Source organism: Rhodamnia argentea, chromosome 3 (genome assembly GCF_020921035.1).
Source record: "Rhodamnia argentea isolate NSW1041297 chromosome 3, ASM2092103v1, whole genome shotgun sequence".
Taxonomy (NCBI): Eukaryota; Viridiplantae; Streptophyta; class Magnoliopsida; order Myrtales; family Myrtaceae; genus Rhodamnia; species Rhodamnia argentea.
Window position 1 is genome coordinate 15,800,839 of NC_063152.1, and position 18,609 is coordinate 15,819,447.

General features: G+C 42.4%; 4 protein-coding genes across 4 annotated transcripts in view; all 4 read right to left on the reverse strand.

Moving 5' to 3' along the window:
* LOC115732668 (disease resistance protein RUN1-like) overlaps positions 1 to 18,609 on the reverse strand; it is a 525,447-nt gene that overhangs the window by 328,231 nt on the left and 178,607 nt on the right. The window lies entirely within an intron of this gene.
* LOC125314481 overlaps positions 1 to 18,609 on the reverse strand; it is a 66,291-nt gene that overhangs the window by 10,394 nt on the left and 37,288 nt on the right. The window lies entirely within an intron of this gene.
* Positions 1,731 to 4,647, reverse strand: LOC115729726 (patatin-like protein 7). The gene is given in 4 exon segments (XM_048276198.1): positions 1,731 to 2,119; positions 3,002 to 3,294; positions 3,518 to 4,257; positions 4,295 to 4,647. Coding segments are annotated over 4 exon segments (1,623 nt in total). The 5' UTR covers positions 4,496 to 4,647.
* Positions 5,805 to 8,956, reverse strand: LOC115729724 (TMV resistance protein N). Its single transcript, XM_048276861.1, has 2 exons — positions 8,435 to 8,956; positions 5,805 to 6,045 (listed from the first exon to the last, which is right to left on the reverse strand). The coding sequence occupies exons 1-2, from the start codon at positions 8,905 to 8,907 to the stop codon at positions 6,030 to 6,032; spliced, it is 489 nt and encodes a 162-aa protein (XP_048132818.1). The 5' UTR covers positions 8,908 to 8,956; the 3' UTR covers positions 5,805 to 6,029.

The following is an 18,609-nucleotide window of genomic DNA, read 5'->3' on the forward strand; positions in this document are numbered from 1 at the left end:
ATCATTATTAACCCAAGGATGTGAAATATCCACAAGCCCATTCTTCGGGCTACTTTCTACGACCCTCCGAGATACCAGGTCAAAATTAACACGACTCCCCAACCTATCCCATAAGGTCCACATCCACTTCCCGTTCTCCACGGCTAAGGGCCTGAAAATGTTTAACAACGACAGGGTGAGATATAAAATCTCCGTGAGTTAACGCCTAAGCTCGGTTAGGACGTTGATTCGCTCAGACATCTTAACGATCAATCACATCACTAAAGAGCAGATATTTCAACCACATGCAAGCTTACCCTCCATGCCACACATAATGCAATGTAGACTCGACTCAACAATCTGACCAACCACACCAATTAATCCATTAGCAAAGCATCACATCACTTGCATGCACAGGACACCACACGTAGTCCATTTATTATCAGAACCGACTTATAGGTTCGGCACACTAGTCGGTTGGTGCTCTTCTGGCGGGACCAGGCATCGTCCCTTACTTCCGGCGACGACTTCGGCCGGTCCATGTGACTCCGCTCGACCAACCGTAAGACAATGATTGTCGACACGGCACGGAGCTAACGGGAATCCTTAAAAGGCTTCGGCCCATCACAAGTTGCGACCGGCAAACGAACGGCTAGAAGACAATGGCTAACGCGCATCCAGCAACCGTAAGATAATGATTGCCAGGACCGATCGACCGGAAGATAATGATCATCGGAATTATCCCATTATGTGGCCACTCAAGCACTTCGACAACCAGCTAGTTCATTTCTTGGAATTAGGTCGAATGCTCATACTCGCATGTTCAAATACTTGGCCCAAGTTCATTTTCGTGCAAAATCATGCAATTTTATCTCATACGTGGTCACATGAATGCGCAATTATATCGACCGACAGACCTAGCAATTTGGGGAGATTAACATCTAATCGGACCCCCATGGCAATCAACAGTCAATCCGGCATTCACGACCAACAATTCAAGAACCAATTAATCAATTGCAACTAGTCGATTATTAATTCCAATTGATAACCAATTGCGCACTCGTCTCTGACCTATCGCTCACTCGTGATCAATCAAATCAATCAATTCTACTCACCAATTAGCCATAGACAACCTAGCTAATTGACTAATCTTAACTAATTACGATCATTTAGCCTAAACCACATTTTTTTCTAGCTCGACCGTAATTAATCTACCTAAACACCATAATTAACTAATTAAACTAATCCGAACGCAATTAACGTCCTAACCAAGAGTTAGGGGCTAACTCATAATTAAACTAACTCGAGCAGTCTCAACTCGGGCGGCAGCGACACAAACTTGGCCCGGCCCGACCGACGACGATCGGCGACTCGCGGCCCGATCAAACTTAAGCTCCGGGTTCCAACTCGGTCCGGGATGGCCCGGAAGACTTGGTGACAACTCGAGACAGCGGCACGGGACTCGGGGGTGGCGGCTGGTGGCTAGAGTTGGCCGAAACAGTGGTGGCCGGTGGTGAACAGTGACCGGGCAGAACAGGGCAGCAGCTGGAACAGTGGAAACAGGCTGTTTTGTGGGGTTTTGGGCAATCCAAGGGTGGGGGAAAGGTTCGGCCATGTCGGGGGGTCTCCGGGGTAGCTGTTGGTGGCGTCGGTGGCGGCAGCAGACAGCTGGAGGCGGCAGAACGACGGCTGGGCAGAACCGGCGCAGAATAGGGGAGGCTCGGGTCAGAACAGTGGAGGTTGGCCGGGGCTCAATCTGAGCTCCACAGGCGGCGATCGACTTCCGGTGACCTTGGGGGATGATGAGGGGTCAAAGATGGTTGTTGGGGGTGGTCTGGGGTGGCTGGATCTGGGCTGAGCAATTTGGAACAGCCGCGGCGGCTCGGGCGACGAAAAACAGGGCAGACGGGCTTGGGGTCTGATCCGGAGCTGTCGGGCGGCTCCGCGGCGGCGCACGGTGGTGGGACGGCGTCTGGGGGTTGGAGGGACAATGGCGGGGTGGTGGGTGGAGGTCGGGAGGCGGCGGCAAGGGCTGGCGGGGCTTGAACAGCCCACGGATGCGAAACAGGGCAGGCGGACTGAGGGAGCTTCAGGCGGCTGTCTGGCAGGTCTAACGGCGACAACGGCGGCCAGACGGAGGCTGAGTGGAGGGCAGAGGTAGTTGTCGCACAAAAACAACCAAGGAAGAGGATGGGTGGCCGGTGAGTGAGGGAGGAGGAAGCTTCGGTTCTACTATGGGGGAGGGGGGCCTCGCACGAACAGGGAAGGAGGAGCAGCGGAAGAGAGAGAGAGAGAGAGAGAGAGAGAACTGAGTTGACTAGTGGGTGAAGATTTGACCAAAAGTGGGGTCCACCAGTTCACTCACCATTAAGGCATTTTGTCTTACATGCATAATATCCGAGGGCGAAACGGTCTTTTGATAAATCAGGATTGATTGGATTTTTTGCTCAATCGATTGAGGATAAAATTTGGATTTTCATGGGTTAGGCTCGGTCCCAAAAAAGTCTAAGCGCGAGGATTAAAATCCTAAGTCGCGGCCACTACGATTTCGAGACCCAATCGAAACCGAACGACAAATCGGGAAACGTCCAAAAATCGTCACTTACGTCCTTTTGATCCGAAATTTTATATCAATTGGAATTCAATAATAATTCTTTTTATTGAACTCGGTCTCTTAACAGACTACGAATTTATTTCGGGCGTCACATAAAGAACTGCAGAATTTTATTTAGGATGTCAAGTAAACTTGGGTAACAAGTTCCAAGTTCTTTTGGGAAAAGAGAACGAGAAGAAACAAGAAGAAAGAAGGCATTTTAATGAAGATCAGGTGAGTTCACTTACCTACGACGAATTGCTTTCTTACCAAGTTTCCGTCATTCTGACAACAAAAGCTGCAAGCCAACACCACCATTCTCATCTCCTCCGGTCAAATTGGAAGTTAGCATAGTCTTGGTTCGCATGCCTTGATGGAGAATAAGCTCATGATTTCTTCTGGATACTATTTGACTATGTTCCTCCATACTCATTTGACAATCTTGCGAGTTCTTTACTAGATCTACTTCGATCGGACTGTCTTCATGCATATGGGGACTCTCGGCTTCTAGATCTGTTGAGTAATCACCAATCTCATAGAGGAAATTTGGATCTATCAGCTCATTGTCTCGAATCTTGATCTTTAAATCGTCCTCTAATGGCTTGCATATTATTCGGAATCCCCACTTTTTCGCTTTTCCATGCGCTGGTTCGATGCTAAATTCTACACAACTCGCATCAATTTCATGGAAGAACATGCTAAAAGGATCCTGCCTTTTGCATCTAAAAAAGGGAAAATTTCAAAAAAGGACCCGAAGTGGTCTTGTTTTCTCAAATAAGGGCCTAGAGTGAATATCGTTTCAAAAAAGGGCCTAAAGTGCTCAAATCGTTTCAAATAGGGGCCCAATAGAAGGATATTTTTATCTTTTAATCTTTTGGCCTTTTCTTTTCTGTTTTTCCTTTTTTTCTCCTCCCTTCCGCTCCTGTTCATCATCTCCTCCAGCACGTCTTCTTCAACAGGTCCTCCATCCCTCGCACGAACGAGAACTCCCGCTTGTTGTGTAGCACGTGCGTGATTGCCGCCGCCGCGGGGTTGCTCATCGCCAGTGCCCCTCCCATTGCCACGCACCGCATCCACCCGTCCACCGACCGCATATGCACCGACTCCAGGACACCAGGCTCCGACGACGTGACCCGGCACACCTCCCGGAGCCGGAAGTCGAACCCATCCGTCTCCGGCATGTCTGCACGCGAGAACAAGAGTGGTGCCGAGCTCATTAGGTCGTAGCACGGCACCGGGATCGGCTTCGGCGTGTCCCTTAGAGTCCGCCTCCTCCTTGCCCCTCACAAGCCTCTCCGGTCGACATGTCACCGACGACGTGGAGCTGGCGGAGCACCCCGTAAGAGCCTCCGCGAGAACTCGCCTGAGCCGGAGATGGGCTGTAAGCAGTAGAACTTCTGGCCATGGTCGGCGAGGAACTTCCACGTGTCGTCTTCCCAGAAAAGAGGGCGGCTGTGGTCCTTTGTGGCGAAAAGCATGGCGGTAAAGATGACGCCTACGCCGGTGCCCGCGATGACGTCGAAGTAGTCAACGATGCTGGCGTCCGGGTTGCCGGACTTCGACTTGAGGGCATGCTCCAAATAGGCGAAGGTTTCGCCGGGGAGGATGCCCCGCATGCTGCCGCGATCGACGGCAAGGATGCAGATTTTACCTCGCTGGTTCTTGATGGCGAAGGGGTTGTTATTGTCCACGTCGAGGTCGGCGGGTGGTTTTTTGGTTCATTTGCTTGGGGACCCGGAGCTTGGGGTCGTCGTAGCCAAAGAGGAACTTGCTCTCGAGGATTGAGAAGATCTCATAGCTGAGCTTGTCGGTGTCGATGCTCGGCTCTTCCGGCATCTCCGATGAGTTATTGTTATTGGCTGCCATCGGAACGCCTCGTTTTTGCGGTTTCTTTATCGCTGGTCCACAAAATCTCTCCACCATTCGGAAACACCCCGACGAAATCCCTCCGCAAGACCGGCTCAAAGCCCACTTCCGATCAATCCATTCGTCCCGAGGGAAAGAAACGAAGGAACGACCCACCCCTTGGTCTCTCTCTCTCTCTTTCCCTGAGGGCGTCGGTAGATGGAAGACGAAGACGACCGTGCATTCAAGTCAGAAGAGATGATGAACAGGAGGGGAGGGGAGGAGAAAAAAAGGAAAAACAGAAAAGAAAAGGCCAAAAGATTAAAAGACAAAAATATCCTTCAACTGGGCCCTTATTTGAAATGATTTGAGCACTTCGAGTCCTTATTTGAAACGATGTTCATTCTAGGCCCTTATTTGAGAAAACGAGACCACTTCGGGCCCTTTTTTGAAATTTTCCTTCTAAAAAATGCTCCAATGAGAACGAAGCAATTCTCGTCTTCTCTACATCTACTAGCTCTAGTGACCCTCCCAGCAAGTTCCGAGTCCAGATGAGTGGAACAGTCAACCAATCCGAGAAACTTGTCATATAATTTCTTTGAAACCATGAAAGATACGGAATCTTTTTCAACAGGTTGAAACCAATCTGGCATCTCTTCTCCAGGGAGATGAAAATAAAACTGAAAAGCGTGTTGTAAAAATAGACTGTTAGAAAGTACTCAAGTAGAAGAATTCAAGCACACACTGTATGAGAGACAGAGAGAGATTCCAACATCGTCAGATGAGGCAGTATCAACCATGGTCAACCCTCGATGGACCCACTGATCAATTGAAGTCAAATGTCGATTTGTTTGCAGAGATTCGCACCCTTTCGCGCAAAGACATTTCAAATATGGTGGAAGCTCGGGAATCTCTTGTAATTGACGGCAACCAGAAACATCCAATCGAAGTAAATGATCACGCTTACTGATGGATGTAGGAAGGCGAGTAATATGGTTATCCGACAATTCTAACCTTCTCAAAAGGGGAGAACATGAAAGATCCTCAAGAAACTCTATTTCGGACAGATTACATTTCTGAAGAATTAAAGATCGTAAATTTGAAAGTCCTTTCTTCATGTGCAGACCAGCTAATTCCTCGTACTTTGGCAACCCAATAAAATTTTTGCAACTGCAAATGTCCAAGCTTTCAATATTTCGTAACTTGTAAATGTTAGACGGAAGACTTACTAGGTTTATGCAATCGTATAGTACCATTGACTTCAAAGAACACAAATTTTCTATTGATGCAGGAAATCCTTTAATAGCGGTCCCTCCTAAATAAATCCATTTCAGGCCTTCGAGTTCACATGGAATATCAGGAAATCTATCAAATTTTGTGCAACCAGCAAGATAGAGATCTCTAAGATTTTTTGACTGGAGCACATTTGGAAAAACACTAAATTCAGAGCACCCAATTAATTGCAACACCCGTAACTTGTCATGATATGCAATCGACTCGTGGACTTCTACCATGCTTTTGCAATTCCAAATGTACAATTCCTGGAGATTCGGAGCACATGAGAGGTCGGGCGTACAAACCAATGAGTTGCAGTTGGTAAATGAAAGGAACTTCAATTGTTGGAAGGCCTGCAAAAACAGCGAAACCAACTTTGATCATTCTATTTTGTCTCACATATTTCAATGCATTAAGATTTGAATTTACTCATGCTGCAATGAACATCATAAAAAAAAATTCAAAATTTCTGTGTCTGCATATAATGAACGTCATTCTGAAAGTAAATAGGGAAGTGGTTTATAAAACAGAGGAATACCATTTCCTTATGAATGCTAGTTCCTATAATACGCATGTGCCCGGACAAATGAAGTAGATAATAAAAAGGTCTATGTAGATAAATGCTCACCTTACATAGTTTTATGACTCCTGGGATACTGCAATTGCTCATATCAAGTCTCACTAATTTATTTGGACCAGAAGAAAAATGTGGATTCCAGGTACCAAGTCCAGCCCATTCAATCCATCTTAGCTCGTTTGGAAGCCATATAGGGCCTTGAAAAGAATTATACACGTTGCGCACGATGAGCAATCTCAAACATCTCATTTTTGTAAAAGCATTAGGATGGATATTTAGCTCTTTCAGCTCGGGCGGCTCCAACACTATGGCTTTTATAGCGCAACCTCCCTGTATATTCAAGACTATTTTGGTTATACATATTTAGTAAATAGAGTCGAAGATAAGGAGCATAATCTTGATGGCAATTGCAATCTTACCGCATCACTTGCCGTAACATCGGAAACATCATCGTACTGCCATAGCCTACTACGTCTCTCGGGGTTAGCTCGATATTCTTGGTTCACAATTTCCATACCCATGAACTGAATCGAGTCATGCATTTCTATTACATACTCAATTCTGATCAAGGATCTCTCAATGAGAATTTCTAATCCTATTGTAGCCTCAAGATCGCAACCGTCGAGAACTTTCTTTACGTAGTTAGGATCCTTCCCCTTAAAGAAGCAGACAATGTCGAGAAAAATCTCTTTCTCATTGTGCTCTAGTCCATTATAACTTATTTTGAGCACATCATTGATCTTACTGTTGGGAACTGTGGAAAGGTTCTTTAGTGTACTTTCCCATTCATGTTCTCTTCTACCACATAAGAAGGAACCCAAAACCTCAAGTGCTAAGGGAAGGCCTTTGGCAAGATTTAGAACACTACCTACTAGATCTTTCCTGATATTTAATTTTGGGTGTGTTGGAAACGCATGCCTACTTAGTAGCTCATAAGCTTCACTATCATCCAGTGCTTTAACTTCATACACTTGATCTTGATTTATCCCGTGACCAGTCAATAAATGTTTGTCTCTTGTAGTAACGATGATCCTACTCCCGTTACCAAACCACTCGCATTCTCCTGCTAAAGCATTCAACTGGCACAAGTCATCCACATACAAGGAGAACTTTTTTGTGATGAAGTCTAGACTGTATTAGATTGATACCTTCATCAACATCGGACACTTCATGTCTTTGTTGCAGTAATAATATATCCTTTAGTAATTTTTCTTGCAAAGTAACTAGACCCATGCGATCTTTTGAACTTTCTCGAACATTTGCCAGAAAACACGAACCCTCAAATTGTCTAATAGTAGCGTTGTACATGGCTTCTGCTAAGGTTGTCTTGCCTAGGCCTTCGGATGCCCATAATCCCACCAGGACAACATCATCATCAGAGTCAGCGTTTACCATTGATTTCAACTTAACCACTCGGGACTCTATTCCGACCGGATGCTTAGCAACATACAAAGGTGTTCGATCCAGGAGAGTGGAGATTTTCTTCACAATTCTTTGTACAAGCTCTGATTCATCTCTGACAAAAAGAGGAAAAAGGAGTTTGTAGCATCTTTTTAGCGATTTGAATAAGAAAATAACGAGCAATCCTAGCTAACGAAGACAAAGCAGTACGTCAACTTTTCAGATAATCACAGCCAAAACAAAATGTATTCCCACGCAGGCAAATTAGAACTCCAAGAGCTCCACACCAATCAAAACAAGTTCAGGGTTCAACTTTTGGTCATCCAACCGTATCATGCCCTTTTGCTTTACACATGACGATCTACTACGATCTATTTAGCTATTATAAGTGATTTATTTATACGCTTAATCAAAAAAGAGCTATTTCGGACATTAAATGGTGGTTAAGATTTCGATTCTAAAACTACTAAATACTGGAACGATGTCATTGCCTAACAAGGCCTGTATACACCAATTATGTTAAATCAAGCGTTGCGAACTTTCTTACTCCTTCCAAAGAAATAAGGTAAGTGCAATAACATTACTTAACATTTTGTCCATTTTCTTATTTTGTCAAAAGCATTTTCTCCATCGATCGATCAAGTTTTAACATTTTATAGATGCAATCATGTGTGTCGATTCATTCATTCTTTTTTACAAATAGTCTTTATACCTACTTGTAAATTTTCGTTTCTTGCGCAAAATATGAACTCCACTCAACTTACCCATCATTCAAATGCCACCAGGACAAGTTACCGGCGTTGAAAAGGGCTTTCTTCCATCTCTTCACTTTCTCCGAATCCTTCCCAAACTTGGACTCATGCTTAGCCAGAGCTTTCCCATACCTCTCTTTTCCCCCTCTCACTTCTCTTGGATCCACTTTATAAAAAACCGGTAGAACGGTCAGGTCATTTTGCTCCTTGCACTCCATAATCTTTGTCGCCTCTTCCAAGCACCAATGTGAAGAAGCGTAATCCTCCGAAAAAATGATGATTGCAATACACGATTGCTCAATGGCTTTCATAAGCGCCGCCGATATTTGGTCTCCCTTCCTCATTTCCTCGCGATCAATAAAAGTGTATATTCCATTCTGGTTTAAAGCTTTGTAGAGATGACCGAGGAAGTTGTTGCACAGGTCTGTACCTCTGAAATTCAAGAAGACGTCGTAAATACTTTTGGGTTTCGATGAAGAAGCCATTAGATGATGGAGTTCGACAATGGCTATAAGCTTGAGATTTGATAGTGTTTTCAGGTGGTTTGCTCACCACTTGAGCTTCCTGTTGATTTGTTCTTATACTAGACGGCAGAGACGCGTAATTTCCTTTTAGCAATTTTGAAATGGTGGTGCTGAAGGATGGACCAAGACATCTAAAGGTGTGAACATGTGGACTTATTTCCCTGCAAACAGTGTGCCACCGCCACCGCATTATTCGGACTATCGGAGGGACACAAGCTTCTCCCTTTGAAATTTCCCAGCCAGCAATGACGTGACATGTTTCTAATAATATTTTAATATTTTTATTTTATTTATTTTTAATTTTTTTTCTTTTTATTTTTCTTTTATTCATATTGTCGTTGGCAAGGGCTTCGCGGCCCTCACTTGCAACTGCACCCTCGCGAATTGCTTCAAATCGATTCCCCAAAAAGTGGATCCCGTTTTAATATCTCCGAATAAATTAAATATGTTTTAAGATACGAAGGCTTCTTATTCCACAACACTCAGACCATCATGAGGCGCGGGTGCGACCATGATCTCCCCCATCGTGAGCTAGGCCACCCTCGCCTTCGGCTGGCGAGTTGGGGCCACAGCTCATCGAATCAAAGAAAAAAAAAAGGCAAAAAAAAAGAAAATTGTAAATTACAAATCAATTAAAATATCAAAATATTATAAAAAAATGTCACATTAGCATCGCCAATCAAATGAACTGAATTGATACAATTGCAAATGATTTAGGATTGAATCGGCAAAAAAAAGTTTAGGATTAAATTGACATAGTTGTAATAGATTTAGAACATTTTTGATAATTTTTCCTAACTACTCATAATAAATAAAATTATATTGACAATTTAAGTATATCATATCTAAATGATATGATATATCATCTTGGTTAGCTTTATGTATGCAATTCCTATACGGCAAATTCACGAGCGGTGAATGATGTACCTCGATATTCGTGGACCGGACACTAATCAAATAATTAACTGATTGACTAAGTGTCGTTATAGATTGAAAGGTGCTAAGAAATCTGGGGTGGCATCATGTGCACCGATGTCGCAGTTGATAGTCAAGATTTTTGGCTAGCGAACCCATTAATCTTTATTTAATTAACAGCTACTTTTGTGTTCTCTTTTAGCCTTTCATCGTGAGCAAAATGACACAAATGATCCCTGAATTTTGACCCAATGTGTAATATAGTCCGTAAATTTTTAAATTAACCAATATGGTCCCTAAACTTTAACCCAATGTGCAATATGGTCCCCGACATTTTAATTTGACCTATATTGTCCCTGAACCTTTAGAACGTATTCAACTTAGTCCCCGAACTTGAATCAATGGAAGGACTACATTGAACATCTTCCTATAATTCAGGGATCAAGTTGAACGTGTTTCAAAAATTTACGGACCATATCAATCAAATGAAATATTTAAGGACCACATTATATATTGTGCTAAAGTTCAAGGATCATATTGGTCAAATTAAAAGTTCATAGACTACATTGCATATTGGGTCAAAGTTCAGAGATTATTTGGGTCATTATCACTTTATCGTAAAATATCTTTTAATGTTGTAATAAATGCATACGTGTGATTTGGCTTGGAGTTACTCCACCTCATGTAACGTGGTTAACAACACACCGTTGGACCGACGAACTTATGTGAAATGCTGGATCTAGAAATTCATGTACTATAAACAAATGCAACGTTGGTCTATTAAGACTCTGGTATATGTAAAAATCTGCGAGATTTTAGAAGAAGAGTAATTAAACCACGATATAAGAGCTTTAACTACTAGTTGATGTACCGAAAGATGTATTTCATACAGAAGATTGTCACATCAGAACTTTTTCTGGCTTCTTTTTTGGGAACTTTCAAAAGGTTCTACAAACTAATAAAGTCGAGGATTTTTATTCAGAGCACTCTTAATGGAAAATATGTCCCGTGGTAACAAACATGAATTACAGTACTTTCGCTGTTACCAGAATAAGAATATTGTATATAAGTTAGTGCCTTCATCCTGATAGTCAAATGTTATTCTTAACCAAAATAAAACTTCAACCAGTGGTAGAACAGATGGTAGTTATTTCTCCATCTTTTATCTATTTGAGCCACATGACTATGTGACATTACCTACTTTGTCCCCAACGGCGAAGGTCTTACATAAACTTGGTCTTCTTACATCAAACATCATTTCACGTTAACTATAAAACCAATGCTATGCAAGGAAATTAAATGTATAGTTTCGGTTAATTTTCAAAATATAACAAAAACTAATCTTTTTCAAATCATTAAAAACTATCTAGATTATAGATTGAAAATCTAAAATATGGAAATTGCATTTCAAAACTTAAAATTACTGGGAGTTATTATTATAATATAAAAGATTTACCATCATATCAAATTTCCCAAAGATCATTTAAACATCTTCCTTATTATTATAATATAAAAGATTTAAAATATGGGCGCCAACGTCGGAGGTTAGATGGTCAAAGATCTTGGGTATCGAACCCAATAAACCTTTCTTTAATCAAGAACAACTTGTGCGTTCTCACCTTTTTGTTTGTCGCGAAGCATCGTTTAGTATTCTATTAGCGTGTCCATGTGATTCGGCTTGGATTTACTTTACGCCATTGGACCAGCAAGCTTGTGAGAAATAGTGGATATAAAAAATGATATGTATATGAACAGGACAATGTTATCCCACTAGGAATATAAGATATGTGAATATTCACGAGAAATTAGATAAATATTATTTGTACTGTGTTATAACAGCAGTAGAACTACTTGATTATATACTAAAAGATATATTTTATACGAAGGATCGTCACATAAATTTTTTTCCAGTTTCTCTTTCGTGAACTCCAATGGTTCTATGGCTGAATAAAGTCGGGAATTTTTATTTGTAGCACTCTTAATGAAAAATGTGGTTCTTGATAGCAATCATGAAGATATAAGAAAAAAAAATTACATATGTACAAGATATGTAAATATTTACCCGAAATTAGACAAATAATATTTGAATTGTGCTATAATAGCATTTTAACTACTTGATTATATTCTAAAACATATATTTTATACTGAGGATCTTCACATAAATCATTTTCTAGTTTCTTTTTCATGAACTCAAATGGTTCAAGAATTTTTATTCATAGCGCTCTTAACGGAAAATATGGCTCGTGGTAGCAATCATGAATTGAGCAGTTTCGGCGATATTTACAAGTTACCAAATAATAAAATAAAGTTTGTATATATGTTACTGCCTTCATTGTGGTAGTTGAATGTTATTCTTACGCAAAGCAAAGCGTTGACGGTTGCCAGAACAGACTGTAGTCGTTACATTTACAACTAAAAGCTGTGTTGTGCGAGCGTTATATGCTGTCTGAACTAAATATTATTAAATGAGTCGGCAACAGCTCATCCACAACTGTTTGTTCCTTAATAATTCTATAGCAAGTACTATGAACATTTGACTTTCCTTTACAGAAAATTATTAGGATGAAGCAGATTGGTTGAATGGACCATTATGTGCGGCTTTGGGCGCACCTGGCAGTCTCTCTGTCTGCGCATGCATTCCCTGCTGCAATAATTCTAATTGTTTAATTTCAAGCTCCCGTTGCATTGCCAATAATGAAATGTGGGGGATCATTGACACAATAGTTGGTAAACTTGAGCAGTTGGTGAGAAGTGGCTACCAAAAAATGCAAATACTATAGCTGATTGGGTTGCTAAGGCTCAACTTCTTAATAGCCTTCCATTGAATTGGGTTTCCGACCCACCACGAGCTCTTCTGCATTTGCTTAACCATGAACTCCAATATAAGCGCCCCGATATTTTACTCTTTTGATTGGAAAAAATTAAATAAATAAATCAATCTGAATCGTAGAAATTGAAGGGATTCGCATGGAATTTACTATTTTTAACAGATCAAATTCAAAGTTGTTGCTGCGCTAAATTCGCTCAATAAATTTCTAGATACATAACTATTTCACTAGCTTTTAATGCTTCCAATCAGTATTTCGAGAATTCGATGGTAATGATACCACTTATCTGAACTCGGTTCACTAAATTTTAATGGTTGAAAAGATGGATCTTGCATGAAATCCACCTTACCTCATGTGTATGATTACATTCATCTGTGATAGAATAGGTCCACAGCATAAATTGCTTAAATGAGGGGGATGATCGTAATGGTGCAAGCGGATCGAATTTTAACAGTTTCCCAATCCCTAGTTGTCAAAAGATGATGATCAATTTTTGGATTGTGGGCTAAGAATGAATCCCAATCCTAATCCCATGATCTTAGCATAGGTGCAAGAGGAATTTGTTTAGCAAGTATCACAAAAATTGAACTGAATCCCTGAAACATTATAAATTCTCATCCTTGAATTTCTTGTAAACAAATCCAAGTCGAATTGGAACTTTTTGAGTATCTTAATTTGGTTTCTATAAATTGAATTAAGCTCTGCTGAGATTGTGTAAAGGGCCACAACCAACCATCACGCTGCCACCACCTTCACCACAGCCACCCTTTAACAGCTATATAAGCCAATGTGATTGCCACCGCCAACCACGAGCATACTACATCTCCATCACCGCCAACCACCAAACCAACCACCACCACCTTCAAACTCATTGTTTGTCGTCTCTCTTTGTGGTTAGCTGAGGCGTAAATCTCAGAATTGAGGTCTCGTTACCTTGAAACAAGAGGTTGCGACCTTAGATTCGAGGTTGCGAGACCTCGGACTCAAAATGGCAGCCTTATGCGAAGGTCACGGAGGTTGGGTATAGCGAGAGAGATAGTTGCAAGCCCCAGTGTGGTGGACGCCAACAACGACATGGCGCTGGTCTCATAGCGTTAACAAGCGGCAACAATGACATTGTACAGCGTGGATTGAAAATTAAGCATGAAAGAGGATTAATCCATCTTAAATTGAGTTGGCACTCCTATATAGCAATGTGCATCATTCTTTGTTGAGTAAGCAAGTCACCCCATTCAGCTATATTTCGAAAGTTCTAACTCAATTGGGAAAAAAAATAATAAAAAGCTGGGGCACATGTGACACGGATCGGGAGTTTCGGGTCCTAGGTGGACGAGTTCTCTCCGTACTCGGGTCCCTTGTGAGTGGAGCTTGGGGTATTATCATGGTGAGTGAGCGATGTAGAGTGGTTAGACGACCGGGTCCTTGGGAGTGGTGTCGGGCGGGTTTGTACTAGGAGTTCTAGGTTGAATGAGATATGTCCAAGAGGAGCTCTGAAGACGGGGTTGGCCTCCCTGTAGTACAAGCCTGGTCGGGAGCCGATGCTCTTCGCTTCGATGAGGCCTTGGCGAGGCCGAAACCGGGTTGTGATGCCTAAGGTGGCCTAAGGTCATGCGTCGATACGAAAGATACCCGAGCTAAGCCGGATGTGGTATGATCCATCGTGGGAATGATATTCGCCGAAGTGTTCCATGGGACACCTATATGAGAGGAGGCTGGCTTGGCGTGGCTCACCAAGCGCCGCACGGGTCTATTCCGCGACAGGAATCGATCGGCCCGTGACAAATGGTATCGAAGCAGGATCCCTCCAGTAGGTGGGTGATTTGGAGGCCTCCCGTGGTCTTCCCGGTCCTTTGAGGGCGGAGAGTGATCGCCGGGGCCCGGGGCTCGGACAATGTGCGGCTCTCATCGAGCTTCGGGGATGCCAATGGGGGCATAGGAAGGAACCGAATTGCTCACCGAAATGGGATAACGTTCCTGGATTGATTCGGCGAATCTTAAGAAGGGTCCGCTACCACGTTTTGTCCGAGGGAGAACCTCTATTGGTTTGGCGAGATCGGGAGGAGCCTAGTAGGCGAAAGAAGGTACTGCCGAGGGCGTGCGGTTGGCGAAGTGCCACACTTGTCGAGGGGTACAAGTGACCGGAGATTCGCGAACAGCTTTGATCGGGGGAAGCTACCAATAGTGTTGTTGTTTTGTTGGGCGAGCGTCCGCCTTTCATGTAAGTCCCGATGGTGTGGCGTTGATGGGTTGTGAGGATGCAGGGAAGCGACAGAACAACCCGCAACGAGGGCGTTTGCGGATTGAGTGGGGGAGAATGACACGGACCGGGAGTTTCGGGTCCTAGGTGGACGAGTTCTCTCCGTACTCGGGTCCCTTGTGAGTGGAGCTTGGGGTATTATCATGGTGAGTGAGCGATATAGAGTGGTTAGACGACCGGGTCCTTGGGAGTGGTGTCGGGCGGGTTTGTACTAGGAGTTCTAGGTTGAATGAGATATGTCCAAGAGGAGCTACGAAGACGGGGTTGGCCTCCCGTTGCAACGATGAGGCCTTAGCAGGCCGAAACCGGTTGTGATGCCTAAGGTGGTCTGCAGTCGCTCGATACGAAAGATACCCGAGCTAAGCCGGATGTGGTATGATCCATCGTGGGAATGATATTCGCCGAAGTGTTCCATGTGACAAATTTTGTCACGGGCCGATCGATTCCTGTCGCGGAATAGACCCGTGCGGCGCTTGGCGAGCCACGCCAAGCCGGCCTCCTCTCATATAGGTGTCCCATGGAACACTTCGGCGAATATCATTCCCACGATGGATCATACCACATCCGGCTTAGCTCGGGTATCTTTCGTATCGAGCGACTGCAGACCACCTTAGGCATCACAACCGGTTTCGGCCTGCCAAGGCCTCATCGAGAGAGCGGCATCGGCTCCCGACCGGTTTGTACACGGGAGGCCAACCCCGTCTTCGTAGCTCCTCTTGGACATATCTCATTCAACCTAGAACTCCTAGTACAAACCCGCCCGACACCACTCCCAAGGACCCGGTCGTCTAACCACTCTACATCGCTCACTCACCATGATAATACCCCAAGCTCCACTCACAAGGGACCCGAGTACGGAGAGAACTCGTCCACCTAGGACCCGAAACTCCCGGTCCGTGTCACATGCATATAAAAAATTTCATTGTTGTGTGATTACCCTAAAACAAATATTCTAATGGGCTGGCCTTGGCCCAAATTGTTTTTTCCCCATTCGGCCTTGGAGGCCGACTCCAAAAATGGGGCCCAACCTTAAAGAGCTCGAGGCCTTGGACCCAAATATTATGTACGGTCAGCTGATTACTAGGCCACATACGTCTAGATAAGTAATTGTTCGGCTGCTCCCGATCACCGATCAATAATTAGTTAACCCCATTTCTCTCATTTTTCATCTTCTTCGTTATTTGTGGACATATTAAGTTCAAACGGTCTTCGTCTCTAAGACCATTCGTTAATTTCATTCATTTCATTTCTCCTTACAAAGATCTAATTGCGTTCTAAATATCACAATAGAGAACGAAAGCAACTGTCGTAAGTCATTCACACATACATGTGACAAAATAAATCTAGAATCTATATTGAGTAACACATATTTGATGGTGTACGTCATAAATGGGCTGCATTAAGTTTCAAAAAAAACTTAAATAGGTAAAAAATGAGTTATTTTTTAATTTCTTAAATTTTTTAAAAAAATTCTCCACAATGTTATAGCAATATAATTTTTTAAAAAATTTATAAAAGACAAACTAAATTTGATTAAATAATGGACCATTTATGAACCAATCCAAATCCAACTCATCCCACTCGTTTGACAAGTCTTTTCCCACATAATCCTCACTTCACATTACAATTGTTGTGGAGCTCATTCCGTGAATAACGCTATAACAATGGATACATGCCAGCTACGCCTCAGCAACCAATTGAATTAGACAATGCCAGACACAATGACTTGTCGAGTTGGAGGACCCTGAAAGCTAGTACTTGCCAAGACAATTCCCCGAATGATACCCTACCACCCTCGAAAATCCCCAAGCAACTGTGGGGGCCTTCACAAAGAAGAACACGTATGGAGGAATTTCCAGATTGAGATCACTGCCAATCATAAAACGAAAGCGATTTGCAATGAAATAAATGTAGGGCAGTGTTTTTTCCACTTTTTATTTGGCTTTAACACTTCTTATTTTGTTATTTTAACGATATTACCCCTTGTGTGATCCACCACTCTTGTTATAATTCTACAAAAGTGATCTCCTCATTTTGTTTGGTCAACTTTGTGTTATTTTGTTTCTTTCGTTCCCTTTAAGTGTCCCTCTTTCCTTCTTCTTTTTCTTATTCTTCTTCTTCTTAAAGCTCTTATTTTCAGTTACACGCAATTCTCTTGCTCATCTCACGTTCAATAAAATTCTTTCGGCAATTTTATTGATCTAGACTATTGTGTTGCTTCTATGAATTTCAACTCTATAATCCTATAAAATCCCACAGTTGACTCGCATTCACACTAATAAAGATTGAATTTACAAAGACAAGGTAAACATACATTAGCAAACCCTGGAAGCATCGCACTCGGAAGATCAAGGTTCCGTCGGATGTTCTTAGCCCTTACAGACTCATATGCTTTAAAATGCTTTGACGTGAGCTCAAAAAAGGTCCCTTTTTAGTCCTAAAGAGATCTGAATAGAACCACACTATTTTAAAAGCAGCTCATAGATTTCTAAAACAAATGCAACTCTTGAAGCTTTTGCTCATTTAACATATGAACCAGCCAAACAAGCACATTAGCCAGAGTTAGACCTGTCAAAATGGGTTCAAAATCTATTTAATAACCTACAAGCATTTAAATGGGACATAACAAACTTAGAAGGCCAGCATAATAGGTCACAAAATAAACAGGTCAAAATAAGTGGGTTGTAAATGGGTCCATTATGAACCCATGTACAAACCACTTAAGACAACCCATTTAAAAGGCCTCTACACTTTCTTTTACTTTTCTTTTTATGTTTTTTTCCTATTTTTTCTTCTACCTTTTTTCTTATTACCTCGCTGGCTACAAGCCGCCGCCACCCGGTTGCCGGTCACTTGCCTCCACCCCTCGCCTCGTTGCCGGCCGATTTATTGCTTGGTCGCATTGGTCTTTACAAAGAATACGTGCTTCGCCAATGACAGGCCCAACTTGTGCCCGAACCGTAGCCATCACTCTGGGACTCGTTCCATTCAACCGACTATGCGACCCATAAAGCCGCTGTTACTCTGTTCACTAGGGACCCGAGCTCCGTAGCGTCGATGAACTTCAACCGGTTAGCTCAAGGCAGCGCGTGAGGTCGACCACACTGCAATGCTCTCTCATCTTCTCTCTTCATTCCGGCACAAATTAACTTTTCGATGCATTGTTGTTTCGGGTGGTAATAATAAAACATCCTCTTCATCCATTTTCCAAGGAATGAATAAATTCCTGGTTCACTCTTTCGAAATGATCTTTGATAATTTTAGCGACTAATCTTGCCGATCCCATGGCAAAAGCTTGACTGAAAATCCTCTGATCTGGGATTGGATTGTTTCATGTTCATATCCACATAGAAACGTGATAAGAAAATATAATATATATTTTTGCTGGCATTGCTAGTCTTAGAAGAAAAAAAAATCAGATAAAATTCAGATAAATGAGAAAATTCCTATTTTTTTAAATTATAAAAAATATAAATGTATAAAAAAATATAAAATTTGTCCACAATCATTTAGTAATATAATTTTTTTTCAAAAATTTGTAAGAAGTAATTTTTCTTAGATTTGATTAAATACAGGAGTGTTTTAGTAATATGGGTAGAGTCGGGTATGGATTGAGTGTGGGTCGGGTCGGGTATAGGTCAAGAAATTTGTACTATGCATAAT

Excerpts from the sequence above, each read along its gene's own strand:
- LOC115729724 (XM_048276861.1), bottom strand. The coding sequence starts at position 8,907 with ATGGCTTCTTCATCGAAACCCAAAAGTATTTACGACGTCTTCTTGAAT.